General features: G+C 47.1%; 1 protein-coding gene across 1 annotated transcript in view; it reads left to right on the top strand.

Moving 5' to 3' along the window:
- The first annotated feature begins 276 nt into the window (after positions 1 to 276).
- The window catches only part of LOC106581445 (ventricular zone-expressed PH domain-containing protein), a 48,791-nt gene continuing 31,157 nt past the window's right edge, over positions 277 to 17,910 (top strand). The window contains exons 1-2 of the mRNA XM_045712394.1: positions 277 to 438; positions 635 to 769. Of these exons, the coding sequence (XP_045568350.1) occupies positions 421 to 438; positions 635 to 769 (153 nt within the window). The 5' untranslated portion in view covers positions 277 to 420. The remainder of the gene's footprint in view (positions 439 to 634; positions 770 to 17,910) is intronic.

Below are 17,910 nucleotides of genomic sequence, written 5' to 3'. Positions count from 1 at the left end.
GAGGGGAGATGAGGGAGGGGAGAAGAGAGGAGGGGAGGGGAGAGGAGAGAGGGAGAGGAGAGGAGGGGAGAGGAAGAGATGAGTGGACAAAGTTGGAAAGTTGTGGAGTGAAATTAAGAAAAAACTAAACAAAAACGCTAAACTGAATTGTCTGACTCTACGCGTGTTTGTGTGTGTTTTTCTATGTGTGTGTGTGTGTGTGTGTGTGTGTGTGTGTGTGTGTGTGTGTGTGTGTGTGTGTGTGTGTGTGTGTGTGTGTGTGTGTGTGTGTGTGTGTGTGTGTGTGTGTGTGTATCAGACTCAAGCCGTGGCTGTGTTGCAAAGCTGTCGTTCTCGTGCCCTCTAAAGGGGCATTACTGTCTCTATACCAAGTCCTGTTTCACCCTCACCAGCCTCCAGCCACACCTCTGGATCAACATCATGCTGCTTCACCTACAGGTAGATGCTCTATAACACAACACACACACACACACACACACACACACACACACACACACACACACACACACACACACACACACACACACACACACACACACACAACACACACACACACACACACACACACACTAACATCACAATACAGGTGATGTCTCCATCAACTTGATTAAAGCCCTGTCTCCCTGTCCTCCAGAGTAAGCACAGCGCTCCCCTCTCCTCTCTGGATGACTGTGTTCAGAGGTTGGGGAGACTGTGGGAGAGGACCCAGCTAAAAGGAGCTCACGGCTTCTCCATGGCCATGACACAGCAGCCCACTCCACACAGAAAGGTACGTGTGTGTGTGTGTGTGTGTGTGTGTGTGTGTGTGTGTGTGTGCGTGCGTGCGTGCGTGCGTGTGTATATACATATGCTGATCCCTCCTATATGCTTTCAAAATAAGAAATTACCTCATAGACTACGACGCCTCAGAACTAGAGTGCTTCAGGGGGTCAAAGTTCAACAAAGCTCAGAACACTTGACCCTCCCTCCACAGCTCTCTAAATGGACACTTCTGGAAGCAACATGTCCACTCACAGTTGCATAGAGGTTCAGTGTGTGTGTGTGTGTGTGTGTGTGTGTGTGTGTGTGTGTGTGTGTGTGTGTGTGGTCATTAGGAAATACTTAGACAACAGAAGAAAATACAGGGGTCATTTTTTTCCTTTACTTTAAAAGGGGGAGGGGACATTATTAAAGGGGGAAGGGCCTTGTTAAAATGGGGCGAGGCATTATTTCTTCCATATGGTATTTTGACTGTACAGAGACAGGCCAGCTATGGCTGCCATATGGAGCTTGTTTATGTTGGACACGTGTTGTGCATAAACACACATACACAGAGGAGAGGAGAGGAGAGGAGAAGAGAGGAGAGGAGGGGAGGGGAGGGGAGGGAGGGGAAACACAGTACACAGGGGAAGGGAAGACTAAGGCTTACATCTAGGAGAGGAGGGACATATGACAGATGGGGAGAGGAGCCAGGGTTAGAGAAGGTACAGAAGCCAGAAAGGGAGTAGGGAGAGGAGACGGGGGGAAGAGGGGACAGGATACAGAAGGAGAGAGGGGACAGGAGACAAAGGGGGAGAGAGGACAGAGGGTGAGAGGGGACAGTAGACAGAGGGGGAGAGCGTACAGGAGACAGAGAGGGAGAGGGGTAAACGGGGCAGGAGACAGAGGGGGGAGAGGGGGCAGGAGACAGATGGGAGAGGGGACATGAGACAGAGGGGGAGAGGGGATGAGAGACAAGAGGGGGAGAGGGGACAGGAGACAGATGGGAGAGGGACAGGAGACAGAGGGGAGAGGGTACAGAAGACGGGGGGCTGGAGACAGAGGGGGAGAGGGGGGCTGGAGACAGAGGGGAGAGGAGACAGAGGGGAGAGGGGACAGGAGACAGAGGGGAGAGGGGACAGGAGACAGGGGGGAGAGGGGGCTGAGACAGAGGGGAGAGGGGACTGGAGACAGAGGGGAGAGGAGACAAGAGGGGAGAGGAGACAGAGGGGGAGAGGGGGCTGGAGACGGAGGGGAGAGGGGACAGGAGACAGAGGGGAAGAGGGGGCTGGAGATGGAGGGGAGAGGGGACAGAAGACAGAGGGGAGAGGAGACAGAGGGGGGAGGGGGCTGGAGACGGAGGGGAGAGGGGACAGGAGACAAAGGGGGAGAGGGGACAGTAGACAGAGGGGGTGAGGCAGTGGTAAGGTAAGGATGAGATTGGGTAGAGAGACTGAGGGAGGGAGGAGGTAGAGAGAGACTTAAGGAGGGAGGAGGTAGAGAGACTGAGGGAGGGAGGAGGTAGAGAGGAGGGAGGAGGTAGAGAGACTGAGGGAGGGAGGAGGTATAGAGGAGGGAGGAGGTAGAGAGACTGAGGGAGGGAGGAGGTATAGAGGAGGGAGGAGGTAGAGAGACTGAGGGAGGGAGGAGGTATAGAGGAGGGAGGAGGTAGAGAGACTGAGGGAGGGAGGAGGTAGAGAGACTTAAGGAGGGAGGAGGTAGAGAGACTTAAGGAGGGAGGAGGTAGAGAGTCTGAGGGAGGGAGGAGGTATAGGGTAAGAGATTATGAGAGGGTAAGGGTTGACATATGAGACCTGTTGTCTCCGTCAGAGCCAGTTTAAAATGTCATCACCCCTACCTCTCTCACCTGTAATGTGTTTAAAATAGAGACCGACCAGTTTATTACTACAGTCGTGGCCAAAAGTTTTGAGAATTACACAAATATTAATTCTCACAAAGTTTGCTGCCTCAGTGTCTTTAGATATTTTTGTCAGATGTTACTATGGAATACTGAAGTATAATTACAAGCATTTCATAAGTGTCAAAGGCTTTTATTGACAATTACAGGAAGTTGATGGAAAGAGTCAGTATTTGCAGTGTTGACCCACCCTTCTTTTTCCAGACCTCTGAAATCCGCCCTGGCATGCTGTCAATTAACTTCTGGGCCACATCCTGACTGATGGCAGCCCATTCTTGCTTGGAGTTTGTCAGAATTTGTGGGGTTTTGTTTGTCCACCCGCCTCTTGAGGATTGACCACAAGTTCTCAATGGGATTAAGGTCTGGGGAGTTTCCTGGCCATGGACCCAAAATATCAATATTTTGTTCCCCGAGCCACTTAGTTATCACTTTTGCCTTATGGCAAGGTGCTCCATCATGCTGGAAAAGGCATTGTTCGTCACCAAACTGTTCCTGGATGGTTGGGAGAAGTTGCTCTCGGAAGATGTGTTGGTACCATTCTTTATTCATGGCTGTGTTCTTTGGCAAAATTGTGAGTGAGCCCACACCCTTGGCTGAGAAGCAACCCCACACATGAATGGTCTCAGGATGCTTTACTGTTGGCATGACACAGGACTGATGGTAGTGCTCACCTTGTCTTCTCCGGACAAGCTTTTTTCCGGATGCCCCAAACAATTGTAAAGGGGATTCATCAGAGAAAATTACTTTACCCCAGTCCTCAGCAGTCCATTCCCTGTACCTTTTGCAGAATATCAGTCTGTCCCTGATGTTTTTCCTGGAGAGAAGTGGCTTCTTTGCTGCCCTTCTTGACACCAGGTCATCCTCCAAAAGTCTTCGCCTCACTGTGTGTTCAGATGCACTCACACCTGCCTGCTGCCATTCCTGAGCAAGGTCTGTACTGGTGGTGCCCTGATCCCACAGCTGAATCAACTTTAGCAGACGGTCCTGGCTCTTGCTGAACTTTCTTGGGCACCCTGAAGCCTTCTTCACAACAATTGAACCGCTCTCCTTGAAGTTCTTGATGGTCCGATAAATGGTTGATTTAGGTGCAATCTTAATGGCAGCAATATCCTTGCCTGTGAAGCCTTTTTGTGCTAAGCAATGATGACGGCACGTTTTTCCTTGCAGGTAACCATGGTTGACAGAGGAAGAACAATGATTCCAAGCACCACCCTCCTTTTGAAGCTTCCAGTCTGTTATTCGAACTCAATCAGCATGACAGAGTGAGTGTGTGTGTGTGTGTGTGTGTGTGTGTGTGTGTGTGTGTGTGTGTGTGTGTGTGTGTGTGTGTGTGTGTGTGTGTGTGTGTGTGTGTGTGTGTGTGTGTGTGTGTGTGTGTGTGTGTGTGTTTTTTTTAATGGAATGTTACCAGTTTATGACACAGCCTGGCCGAGTTAGACTCCAGTGCCCAGCATAGCTGCTCTCTTATAAATTACTCTTACGGCCATCACAAGGAGCAAAACCACCTTGCAAAACCGCCTTGCAAAACCGCCTTGGCTCTGTGTCTGTGTGTGTGTTCAGATGATCTGCTGGGGGTAGTTCTCACCAGAGCGAAGCATCAACAGAATTCTTTATTTCTCGCTAGTGTTTTCCATGGAACAGACACACAGGATTGTATTTCAACCGGCTCCAGGAGAGGGCATCACTCTAAACCATAACAGAGAGGAAAGAGGGAGAGAGAAAAATAAGAGACTGAAAGAGAGGCCACAATCATTTCCACCTGGACGAGTAGGCTATTAGTAGGTTATTTCTGTGGTGTGTTTATAATACCTCTTTAAAATAGAGTACTTTTCTACCCCCCTGCACCTACTATTTTACCCTCTCTCATCTCCCCTCTATTCCCCTCCCTCCTTCCCTCCCTTCTCTCCCCTCTCTCCCTCCCTCCCTCCCTCCCTCTCTCCCTCCCTCCCTCCCTCCCTCCCTCCCTCCCTCTCTCTCTCTCTTTTTCTCTCCCCTCCCTCCCTCCCTCCCTCTCCCTCTCTCTCTCTCTCTCTCCTCCCTCCCTCCCTCCCTCTCCTGAAGTTTACCAAAATGGGGACAGTTGCAGGAGGTCTTGGTGAAATCTCTTCTGCATCTTGAAAGCATTAGAATAATATCCTTCTGGCAGTGACAGAGCATACAGAGAGAGACACACAGGGGTTTCTAGATGTTTAAACGGATACAGTAGGTGCAATTCAGACTCGGCCACATAATCTAGCCATTGTTTCTGAAACTCTGTCAAAACCACCTTCCCACTTGTGATTGTGCAAAGATGTGTGTCATACATTGTTGTCCTCATCCGTCAAATTTGACATTTGTGGTGTTAATTACACGCCCAGATCACTTCCAGGAAATTCAGGACGGTGCCCTGTGGCAGTCCTGGCACCGTTGTGCTTGGGGTTTTGGGATTGGGGGTGGTGATTGTGTTGACATATTTGTTTCTGGCCGGTCACAATAGGTTATTTTGGATAATTTTCCCTTATTTCCCAACCCAAGGTTTCCTTCTCTGTATTTGTATTGCCCAATCTTTAAGGCGTAGAAAAGTGTGTGTGTGTGTGTGTGTGTGTGTGTGTGTGTGTGTGTGTGTGTGTGTGTGTGTGTGTGTGTGTGTGTGTTTTGTAGAGGCGTAGACATGTTGTCTGATGTGTCATAACTCATTAGTCTGTCTCTGTGGGATGAGTCAGCAGAACAGCGCTGATTGGGCAGGAGCTGGGATGGATGGAACGTTTGCCTGCTGTGTCATATCCCTGAGTCATAGTATTGTGACCTTTGACCCTGAGTGGGCTCACCTGAGGTGACTCCCCTGGAGCTCAGTCTGAAAGGGAGGGAGGAAGCTGAGGTGACTCCCCTGGAGCTCAGTCTGACAGGGAGGAGGGAAGCTGAGGTGACTCCCCTGGAGCTCAGTCTGACAGGGAGGGGGGAAGCTGAGGTGACTCCCCTGGAGCTCAGTCTGACAGGGAGGGGGGAAGCTGAGGTGACTCCCCTGGAGCTCAGTCTGAAAGGGAGGGGGGAAGCTGAGGTGACTTCCCTGGAGCTCAGTGACTCCCCTGGAGCTCAGTCTGACAGGGAGGGGGGAAGCTGAGGTGACTCCCCTGGAGCTCAGTCTGACAGGGAGAGGAGAAGCTGAGGTGAATATCCAAGATGGCGTAGCAGTGCAGACGTGTTTGTCATCATGTTTGTCATTGTCCCGTGTTTGTCATTGTCCCTTTTTTGTATGTATTTCAATATTTTTCTATCTCTTTTTCCATTTTTAAATTAAATATACCTTCCAGCAACAAGCCTCACACAATGTGATACGAATCTGCTATTTTTTAGATCTTATAGCCAGAACCTCCATCAGAAGCTAGCCATCAGATGCTAACCAGCTAATTAGCTACTAGCTATTTAGTCATTGTTAGCCACTGCTAGCGGCCTTTACCTTTAGCTCAGACACCAGCCGCTTTAATGCCTGGATAATACGCGCCAGTCTGCACAGCGCGATATCAACCCTGAGCATATCGGACAGCTTTTCTCCACTTCATCACCAGATTCCTGCCGTAAGCTCTGGACCATTACTCCAGATCATCGCAGCTAGCTAGCTGCTACCGATTGGCCCAGCCCCGAAGCTAGCCTTGACCCAGTCCCATCTCCCGGCCTGCTCAGTGGACCATATGTTCACTCGGCTACACAGCTGATGCCTCCTGGACTCTTCACTAACACGACTAGAAGCCACTACATCACAGGATTCCTGCCGTAAGCTCTGGACCTTTGCATCGGATCATCACAGCTAGCTAGCTGCTACCGAGTGGCGATAGTGGCTAACACCCTGGTCCCAAAGCTAGCACCAGTTAGCCTCGAGCCAGGCGCATCTCCCGGCTAGCAAACAAAACTACTCCAGCTACAATTCCTCTTTTGCCAATTGGCCTGGACCCTTTGTCGACACGGAGCCCCCGCCAATCCATCACGACTGGTCTGCCTTCCCTGTAGCTCAGTTGGTAGAGCATGGTGTTTGCAACGCCAGGGTTGTGGGTTTGATTCCCACGGGGGGCCAGCACAGAAAAAAAAAAGTATGAAATGTACGCATTCACTACTGTAAGTCGCTCTGGATAAGAGCGTCTGCTAAATGACTAAAATGTAATGTAATGTAAATGTAATTCCATCCGATGTGCCCTCAACCGGCCTTTGTCGGACGTCGGGGGAAGACGCTTATGCTTGGCCTGGCCCGCTAACTTTAGGAACATGTTCCCCGCTTGCTAGCATAGTAACGACTACCTAACGGCTCCCTGTTTCATCTATTGCTGTTCACTGGACCCTATGATCACCTGGCTACATAGCTGATGCCTGCTAGACTGTTCATTAATCACGGTACTCCATTTTTGTTTATTTGTTTTTGTTTGTTTTTCTGTCGGGCCCAGCCTCAAACTCCGGTCCTGTGTGTAGGTAACTGAGCCTCTCTGCCCATTCATCGCCATTTTACCTGTTGTTGTTGTCTTAGCTGATTAGCTGTTGTTTTCTTACCCGTTGTTGTCTTAGCTAGCTCTCCCAATCAACACCTGTGATTGCTTTATTCCTCGCTTTATGTCTCTCTTTAATGTCAATATATCTTGTATACTGTTGTTTAGGGTAGTTATCATTGTTTTATTTTACTGCGGAGCCCCTTGTCCCACTCAACATGCCTCAGATACCTCTTTTGTCCCAACTCCCACACATGCGGTGACATCACCTAGCATTACTAGTGCCTCCAGAGATGCAACCTCTCTTATCGTCACTCAATGCCTAGGTTTACCTACCACTGTACCCGCACCCTACCATACCCCTGTCTGTACATTATGCCCTGAATCTATTCTACCACGCCCAGAAATCTGCTCCTTTTATTCTCTGCCCCCAACTCACTAGTGTCGTGTCTTTGGCTATGCCAGATTAAGTGATATTTCATGCTATTCTATAAAATCCTTTCTCTGTAATTAATATTACCTGATTAAGCTAATCATGTAAATGTAATTAACTAGAAAGTCGGGGCACCACGGAAGAACGTTTATAGAGCCGTTATCTTCCAAATAAACTCTTAAAATACTTAGTAATCTTTTACATCGATAGCCGTCATCTTAATCATCTTATTTTCAGTCTCATAATGAAAGTTGTAAATTCTTGGTTATCTTCACCAACCCTGGCTAACAAGTTGAATCAGCAATACAAAATTGGGTTTAACTATTTATTTACTAAATACCTAAACCAATCACACAGAATTACAAATACACAGAATACAATGATGTCATACAGAAAACATCCCTGGTGGACGGAACCTGTATGATGGCTGGTTACACAAAGGAAAGGGGGTTGGGCTTGAATGAAAGAGCGGGAAGACTTAGAAACAAAGAAACAGCAGCTATGCTATCGTAAATACATTATCTTATGCATTACTAAATTACCGCCCATTTGGAAAAGGAAAATGCAATAAATATTTACTCTGAGCTGCGCTTCGGTAGATTGGTCGTAGATGCTGGCCGGGTTGGCCAACAGATCTTCCTGTCCTCGGAAGAATGTCTCTGGTGGTAAATTGGATATGTGGTGGTATCTTCGTCTGTTTGTTAGTCTGGATCCGTCGTCCGTCCTTTCCTAGCCCACGTCTACAGCGGCCGCTGCTAACTCAATGGCTAGGAAGTATCACTTCTGTAGTGAATAAGCTCAAAGTTCATACCATTCGCCACCAAAGCTCACGCGAGGTTGGCTTAGTTCTGTACTTGACGTGTGTCCTTCTAACGTAGAGGCTGCACACCTCACGTACTGGAACATGTGGTTATCTTTTCGTCAAAGGCTTATATAGTGGAGAGGGGGAAGGATGTGTTTCATCGTTTATAACCCCTGTCTCTTCACAGGGGTGGGCCACTGATCAAGCAGGGCACTTTCCTTATGAAAACCCAATTCTCTCATTTGGAAGCTAAAATTACATTTAATCTCCTAACAAACAATTTCAATATCAAACATTTCAATTGCATAACAATTCCATGTGACTCTGATAACTAGAGGGTGTATACTTTCCCAGGTACAGTTTATGTCGTCCTGTCATCAGTTATAATGTCTCAGATGACAACCGAACTGACATCCATACTCATTACGTTCCAAAGCATATTTCCAACTGGTTTTTAATACCAAAATATGGTTCCTTTCCCCATTTGTTTGATGTTCCCAGACTCTCTATATTTAACAGGACAGCAGTCCTTCAGGACAGCAGTCCTTCAGTAGGGTCAGAAAGAGAGGGGAAGGGAGAAAGGTATTTATGGGGGGTCATAAACCTTACCCACAGGCCAACGTCATGACACTAGATAACCAGTTTTAATAGCCTTTAGCCGTACCCTCATCCTACTCCTCCTCTGTTCCTCAGGTGATGTAGAGGTTAACCCAGGCCCTGTGTGTCCCTAGGCGCTTTCTCATTTGTTTACTTCTGTAACCGTAAAAGCCTTGGTTTCATGCATGTTAACATCAGAGCCTCCTCCCTAAGTTTGTTTTACTCACTGCTTTAGCACACTCCGCCAACACCGATGTCCTTGCCGTGTCTGAGTCCTGGCTTAGGAAGGCCACCAAAAAATTCTGAGATTTCTATCCCTAACTACAACATTTTCCGTCAAGATAGAACTGCCAAAGGGGGAGGAGTTGCAATCTACTGCGGAGACAGCGTGCAAAGTTCTGTCATACTTTCTAGATCAATGCCCAAACAGTTCGAGCTTCTAATTTTCATAATTCATCTCTCCAGAAATAAGTCTCTCACTGTTGCCGCCTGTTATAGACCCCCCCTCAGCTCCCACCTGTGCCCTGGACACCATATGTGAATTGAATGCCCCCCATCTATTTTCAGAGTTCGTTCTGTTAGGTGACCTAAACTGGGATATGCTTAACACCCCAGCCATCCTACAATCTAAGCTAGATGCCCTCAATCTCACACAAATTATCAAGGAACCCCCCAGGTAAAGCCCTAAATCTGTAAACATAGGCACCCTCATAGATATTATCCTGACCAACTTGCCCTCCAAATACACCTCTGCTGTTTACAATCAGGATCTCAGCGATCACTGCCTCATTGCCTGCATCTGTTATGGGTCCGCGGTCAAACGACCACCCCTCATCACTGTCAAACGCTCCCTAAAACACTTCTGCGAAGGATATTGACCTCATCCTGTCAGTAGAGGATGCCTGGTTGTTCTTTAAAAGTAATTTCCTCACCATCTTAAATAAGCATTCACCTTTCAAAAAATGTAGAACTAAGAATAGATATAGCCCTTGGTTCACTCCAGACCTGACTGCCCTCGACCAGCACAAAAACATCCTGTGGCTGACTGCAATAGCATTGAATAGTCCCCATGATATGCAACTGTTCAGGGAAGTCAGGAACCAATACACACAGTCAGTTAGGAAAGCAAAGGCTAGCTTTTTCAAACAGAAATGTGCATCCTGTAGCTCTAACTCCAAAAAGTTCTGGGACACTGTAAAGTCCACGGAGAATAAGAGCACTTCCTCCCAGCTGCCCACTGCACTGAGGATAGGAAACACTCTCACCTCCGATAAATCCACGATAATCGAGATTTCAATAAGCATTTCTCTACGGCTGGCCATGCTTTGCTCTTGGCTACCCCAACCCCGGCCAACAGCTCCGCACCCCCCGCAGCTACTTGCCCAAGCCTCCCAGCTTCTCCTTCACCCAAATCCAGATAGTAGATGTTCTGAAAGAGCTGCAAAACCTGGACCCTTACAAATCAGCTGGGCTAGACAATCTGGACCCTCTCTTTCTAAAATTATCCGCCTCCATTGTTGCAACCCCTATTACTAGTCTGTTCAACCTCTCTTCCGTATCGTCCGAGATTCCTAAAGATTGGAAAGCTGCCGTGGTCATCCCCCTCTCCAAAGGGGGTGACACTCTAGACCCAAACTGTTACAGACCTATATCCATCCTGTCCTGCCTTTCTAAAGTCTTTGAATGCCAAGTTAACAAACAGATCACTAACCATTTCAAATCCCACCATACCTTCTCCGCTGTGCAATCCGGTTTCCGAGCTGGTCACAGGTGCACCTCAGCCACGCTCAAGGCACTAAACAATATCATAACCGCCATCGATAAAAGACAGTACTGTGCAGCAGTCTTCATCGACCTGGCCAAGGCTTTCAACTCTGTCAATCACCGTATTCTTATCGGCAGAATCAACAGCCTTGGTTTCTCAAATGACTGCCTCGCCTGGTTCACCAACTACTTCTTAGATAGAGTTCAGTGTGTCAAATCGGAGGGCCTGTTGTTCGGACCTCTGGCAGTCTCTATGGGGGTCCCTTCGGTCTCAACGTAGACTTTGATCTGAAGCCATTCTTGTGATTATTGTGACTTTGCAATTGTTTGTAGGCTTATGTAGTCGAAATTGAATCTATGATCGTACCCTATCTATTTGTTCTTTGTATGTTATTTTAATATTTGAGAATTAACCAATGATATTAGGCCATACTTGGCCATGATTACAGACACCTGTCTTTTGACACTATATAAACGAGTCACCCTGCAGTGTTTGTGATTATACCCTGATGGAGACAGCGTGCCTGTCGAAATGTTGGACATTACATTTTTGCATCTGAGTTCTTAGAGTGTGCGGTGCTCTTTTATTTTCAAGTGTTCCACTCCGCTAGCCAGCACCTCGTCTAAATAGGTGTGCGTTTCTTTTCCGCTAGGTAAGTCTCTATGGTGGTACCACAGGGTTCAATTCTCGGGCCGACTCTTTTCTCTGTATATATCAATGATGTGGCTCTTGGTGCGGGTGATTCCTTGATCCACCTCTACACAGACGACACCCTTCTGTATACATCTGGCCCTTCTTTAGACACTGTTAACAAACCTCCAAACGAGCTTCAATGCCATACAACACTCCTTCCGTGGCCTCCAACTGCTCTAGAATCGGCTTCCTATATCGCAACAAAGCCTCCTTCACTCATGCTGCCAAACATACCCTCGTAAAACTGACTGTCCTACCGATCCTCGACTTCGGCGATGTCATTTACAAAATAGCCTCCAACACTCTACTCAGCAAACTGGATGCAGTCTATCACAGTGCCATCCGTTTTGTCACTAAAGCCCCATATACCACTGCAACCTGTAGGCTCTCGTCAGCTGGCCCTCGCTACATATTCGTCGCCAGACCCACTGGCTCCAGGTCATCGATAAGGCTTTGCTAGGTAAAGCTCCGCCTTATCTCAACTCACTGGTCACCATAACAACGCCCACCCGTAGCACGCGCACCAGCAGGTTTATCTCACTGGTCATCCCCAAACCCAACACCCCCTTTGGCTGCCTTTCCTTCCAGTTCTCTGCTGCCAATGACTGGAACGAATTGTAAAAATCACTGAAGTTGGAGACTTATCTCCCTCACTAACTTTAAGCATCAGCTATCTGAGCAGCTTACCGATCGCTGCAGCTGTACACAGCCCATCTGTAAATAGCCCATCCATCCAACTACCTACCTCATCCCCTTATTGTTTTTATTTACTTTTTCTGCTCTTTTGCACACTGGTATTTCTACTTGCACATCATCATCTTCACATCTATCACTCCAGTGTTCATTTGCTAATTTGTAATTACTTCACTACTATTGGCCTATTTGTTGCCTTACCTCCTTACTCCATTTGCACACACTGTATCTATATTTTTCTATTGTGTTATTGACTGTACATTTGTTTATGTGTAACTCTGTGGTGTTTTTTTTTCTCGCACTGCTTTGCTTTATCTTGGCCAGGTCGCAGTTGTAAATGAGAACTTGTACTCAACTAGCCTACCTAGTTAAATAAAGGTGAAATATATATTTTTTTAACTCTCCCGGGGCTGAGTCTGAGGGAGAGAGTGGGGTAAGCTGAGGTGACTCTCCCGGGGCTGAGTCTGACAGGGAGTGGGGTAAGCTGAGGTGACTCTCCAGGGGCTGAGTCTGACAGGGAGTGGGGTAAACTGAGGTGACTCTCCAGGGGCTGAGTCTGACATGGAGTGGGGTAATCTGAGGTGACTCTCCAGGGGCTGAGTGACAGGGAGTGGGGTAAACTGAGGTGACTCTCCAGGGGCTGAGTCTGACAGGGAGTGGGGTAAGCTGAGGTGACTCTCCCGGGGCTGAGTCTGACAGGGAGTGGGGTAATCTGAAGTGACTCTCCAGGGGCTGAGTCTGACAGGGAGTGGGGTAATCTGAGGTGACTCTCCAGGGGAGTCTGACAGGGAGTGGGGTAAGCTGAAGTGACTCTCCAGGGGCTGAGTCTGACAGGGAGTGGGGTAATCTGAAGTGACTCTCCAGGGGCTGAGTCTGACAGGGAGTGGGGTAAGCTGAGGTGACTCTCCAGGGGAGTCTGACAGGGAGTGGAGTAAGCTGAGGTGACGCTCCGGGGGCTGAGTCTGACAGGGAGTGGGGTAAACTGAAGTGACTCTCCTGGGGCTGAGTCTGACAGGGAGTGGAAGCACAGTTATAGATAGATGACTGGATCTAATAAGTCAGTCATGCATCACACATTGACACACTGTTACATGCTTTGGTTTTTCCATGTATGAGTTTTTTTTTAGGTTAGACGTTAGCTCGTTAGCACGTGGGGCGCACCTTGTTAGTTGGTATCACCTTGTTAGTCAGTATGTGTTACACCTGTGCTGGTTGGTCAACTCCTTAGTGGGAAGGTGTTTAACCTGTGCTGGCCCAGGTGCTATTTAATTGTGGCTGGCCCAGGTGCTATTTAATTGTGGCTGGCCCAGGTGCTATTTAATTGTGGCTGGCCCAGTGCTGCAGTTGGAGGGTCAACACCTTTAGTTGTCGCTCCCTATTTGATTTCTAGACAAACAATCTTCCCTGTTTTGTTTTTGCTCAACTTTTTGGTTTGCTTCCAGTCTTTAAGTTTGGTGTGGGTTTTTCTTTTGTTTGCCTCTTCTTGGGTAAATTTAGTGGGTCTCATGGTGGGTGTCTTTTAGGTCCCAGTTGTTGTTGCTATGCAACTTTCAGTGGACGCCAACCATGACTGTCTTTCAGAACCCCTCCCAAAACTCCACCTGTTTAGATTTGGTTGTTGTCAGTGACTCTTTGTTAGTTTCCCCTTCTGTTTGAGCGAATATATATATATATATATATAATTGCTGGGGAACTTAACACATACACACACAGGCACACACTCTTTTTCTCTCTGTCTCTCTCTCTCTTTGTGTTTTTGTCAACCTGCTGTGTCTCGAACCAAAGCCCCCATTTCACTCTGCTCAGTTCCCGTTGTTCAGGATATCAGGACCATGACATAATTTATGATCTGTTTAGTTTAGGGAGAACGGCTGTGTGTGTACGTAATGTGCAAGTTCAAGCGTGGTTGCGTGTGTATACAGAATATACAGAAGAATATAGAGCATATTCTCTCTTTCTCTCTCTCTCTCTGTCTCTCTCTTTCTCTGTCTCTCTCTATCTCTGTCTGTCTGTCTCTCTCTCTTTCTCTCTCTTTCTCTTTCTCTCTGTCTCTCTGTTTCTCTGTCTCTCTTTTTCTTCCTCTCTCTGTCTCTCTCTTTCTCGGTTTCTCTCTGTCTCTCTGTTTCTGGCACACAGACAGACACACACACACACACACACACACACACACACACACACAAACACACACACACTTCAAAAAGCACACGCTGTATCCGATATGCAGACGTAGAGGACACTGGCCAGTAAAAGCATTTTGGAATAGATAATGAGTGAAGGAGAGTGTGTAACTAAATCCACTTGGGGTTTCCTCAACAAGCCTCCAGCTCTCAGCTACCAGACCACTGAGCCAGGAATAATAGATCTATGGATAGGTCTTAGGGAATAGGAGACAAGGAAGGAAGTGAGAGAGGGAGGAAAGAAGGATTGGGAGCAATGAATAGGGCTTAGGGAATAAGGGATTATGATGGAAGGGAGGTAATGGTTAAGGCGTAGGGAATAAGGAAGGAAGGGAGGGAGGCAATGGTTAGGGCTTAGAGAATAGGACATAAGGAAGGAAGGGAGGCAATGGTTAAGGCGTAGGGAATAAGGAAGGGATGGAAGCAATGGTTAGGCTTAGGGAATAAGGGAATCGCAAAGTAGAGAGGCCATGGTTAGAGCTTAGGGAATAGGGGATAAGGAAGGAAGGGAGGGAGGGAGCCAATGGTTAGGGGCTTACGGAATAGGGAATAAGGAAGGAAGGGAGGGAAGCAATGGTTAGGGCTTAGGGAATAAGGGATTCGCAAAGTAGAGAGGCCATGGTTAGAGCTTAGGGAATAGGGGATAAGGAAGGAAGGGAGGGAGCCAATGGTTAGGGCTTAGGGAATAGGGGATAAGGAAGGAGTTAGATGGTTAAGGTTAGAACTGGGGTGTCACACCTAGTTCCTCCACCAGCAGGGCTAAAGGGCTAAAGCCTCTACCTTGAAAAATATTGTTCTGTTCAACAGGTGGGTCACAAAACAAATGGTAGAGTACTTTAAGTGGGTCACAGTTCATAGTGTGATGGAGTGAAGTCACAAAGTAGTAGATGGTTAGGGTCTTGAGGTTGTCTTGAGGTAGATGGTTTGGGGTCTTGAGGTAGTTTGGTCTTCGGGTGACTAGGAAATGAGATGTTGAGAGACTGCTTGCCCTGCAAACAGGAAGGTTGGGGTGTTGGAGCCTCTAGCACAGCGACTGTACAGAGATCCATGAAGCAATATTGAGGACAACAATCACCAAAGTCTTCAACTGAAACAAACCGAGGCCTTTAGGTTAGCCCACCACACTTAAGTCAAATGGAATTTGTTGTTTTAATTGTTAACCTGGCCAGGTTGATGTTAATTAGTTAACAGAAAGGGAAATAGTGTATTAAAGAGAGGAAACAGGAGTGGTCTGAGTAACTGTAACCACCCCAGGCCAGTCTTTAGAATGTAGAGAGGAGAGAGGAGTGGTCTGTGTAACTGTAACCAGGCCAGTCTTTAGAATGTAGAGAGGAGAGAGGAGTGGTCTGAGTAACTGTAACCACCCCAGGCCAGTCTTTAGAATGTAGAGAGGAGAGAGGAGTGGTCTGTGTAACTGTAACCACCCCAGGCCAGTCTTTAGAATGTAGAGAGGAGAGGTCTATGTAACTGTAACCACCCCAGACCAGTCTTTAGAATGTAGAGAGGAGAGAGGAGTGGTCTGTGTAACTGTAACGGAGAGGTGGTCTGTGTAACTGCGTTAACCAGGCCAGTCTTTAGAATGTAGAGAGGAGAGAGGGGTCTGTGTAACTGTAACCAGGCCAGTCTTTAGAATGTAGAGAGGAGTGGTCTGAGTAACTGTAACCACCCCAGGCCAGTCTTTAGAATGTAGAGAGGAGAGAGGAGTGGTCTATGTAACTGTAACCACCCCAGACCAGTCTTTAGAATGTAGAGAGGAGAGAGGAGTGGTCTGTGTATCTGTAACCACCCCAGGCCAGTCTTTAGAATGTAGAGAGGAGAGAGGAGTGGTCTGAGTAACTGTAACCACCCCAGGCCAGTCTTTAGAATGTAGAGAGGAGTGGTCTGAGTAACTGTAACCACCCCAGGCCAGTCTTTAGAATGTAGAGAGGAGAGAGGAGTGGTCTGTGTAACTGTAACCACCCCAGGCCAGTCTTTAGAATGTAGAGAGGAGTAGTCTGTGTAACTCTAACCACCCCAGGCCAGTCTTTAGAATGTAGAGAGGAGAGAGGAGTAGTCTGAGTAACTGTAACCACCCCAGACCAGTCTTTAGAATGTAGAGAGGAGAGAGGAGTGGTCTGTGTAACTATAACCACCCCAGGCCAGTCTTTAGAATGTAGAGAGGAGTAGTCTGTGTAACTCTAACCACCCCAGGCCAGTCTTTAGAATGTAGAGAGGAGAGAGGAGTAGTCTGTGTAACTGTAACCACCCCAGGCCAGTCTTTAGAATGTAGAGAGGAGAGAGGAGAGGTCTATGTAACTGTAACCACCCCAGACCAGTCTTTAGAATGTAGAGAGGAGTAGTCTGAGTAACTGTAACCACCCCAGGCCAGTCTTTAGAATGTAGAGAGGAGAGAGGAGTGGTCTGAGTAACTGTAACCACCCCAGGCCAGTCTTTAGAATGGAGAGAGGAGTGGTCTGTGTAACTGTAACCACCCCAGGCCAGTCTTTAGAATGTAGAGAGGAGAGAGGAGTGGTCTGTGTATCTGTAACCACCCCAGACCAGTCTTTAGAATGTAGAGAGGAGTAGTCTGAGTAACTGTAACCACCCCAGGCCAGTCTTTAGAATGTAGAGAGGAGTAGTCTGAGTAACTGTAACCACCCCAGGCCAGTCTTTAGAATGTAGAGAGGAGTGGTCTGTGTATCTGTAACCACCCCAGACCACCCCGGATGTGTGCCAGGCCGTTACAGACCGATTCAAGACTAGGACCGGAGCTAATCGAACAATTGGCCTTCCACAGGCTAAGGATTTATAAAATAATGATCATAAAAATTATGATAATTATATTAATATTTTCAATGATGTTCTGATTTAATCTCTTCAGTTTTTTGTTGGAAAGGAAAGGGTTAACACTGAAGATTAAAACAGATCCAATCAGGATTTGTCTTTGCTGGTCTCTTGGGAGATAAATCTAGCTAGCTAAGTCAGCCATTGGCTAGGCCATCAGAAGCTAGATAAATCTGCCATTCAAATGTATTAGGACAACATTTTGGAGTGACAGTGGAACCAACCAATAACATTTTGACTTATTGAGTGGGACGTTTTTACAAAAACATATGGAAACTTCTGCCTTCTTGAAGGCCAACAGGTCACTGCGCAATGGCGAGCAGTTGTTTTCCCACGGTCTAGCTAGGTAGCTTTTGTTGTCGGCTGCAGCAAGTGTTATCAAAGAGGATGTTGTTGCTAATTTGTTAGCTTCTCCCTTTTCAAGAATAAGTTAAGTTTCAAATTATCATCATCTGGTGAGTGAAACTGTGTTTTATATTGCAGCACGCTTTCTGTTAGCCGTCTCTTTGAAAATAACTTATGAGTGTGAAACATTGTTGCAAGTGGAACTGACAGCATTTTAACAACATTAAATCTTATTATAATCTGTTCATATATACCCCCAGGAAGAATATGACACTTTAAAAAAAAAATCTGCCAAGCGATATGGTAATTTTCACGTTTTAATAAATTCTTATAATGTTTGGGAATTACGTATACTAAAGCATTTGTAAAAATGATATAGCAATATAGAGTGGGATTGCGGCCATGCATTTGAACAATTAATAGATCCAATCAGGATTTGCGAACCCAGAGATATACTAACTATATAACAGTTGTT

Source organism: Salmo salar, unplaced genomic scaffold (genome assembly GCF_905237065.1).
Source record: "Salmo salar unplaced genomic scaffold, Ssal_v3.1, whole genome shotgun sequence".
Classification (NCBI taxonomy): domain Eukaryota; kingdom Metazoa; phylum Chordata; class Actinopteri; order Salmoniformes; family Salmonidae; genus Salmo; species Salmo salar.
This window is presented reverse-complemented; position numbering and strand designations above follow the sequence as displayed.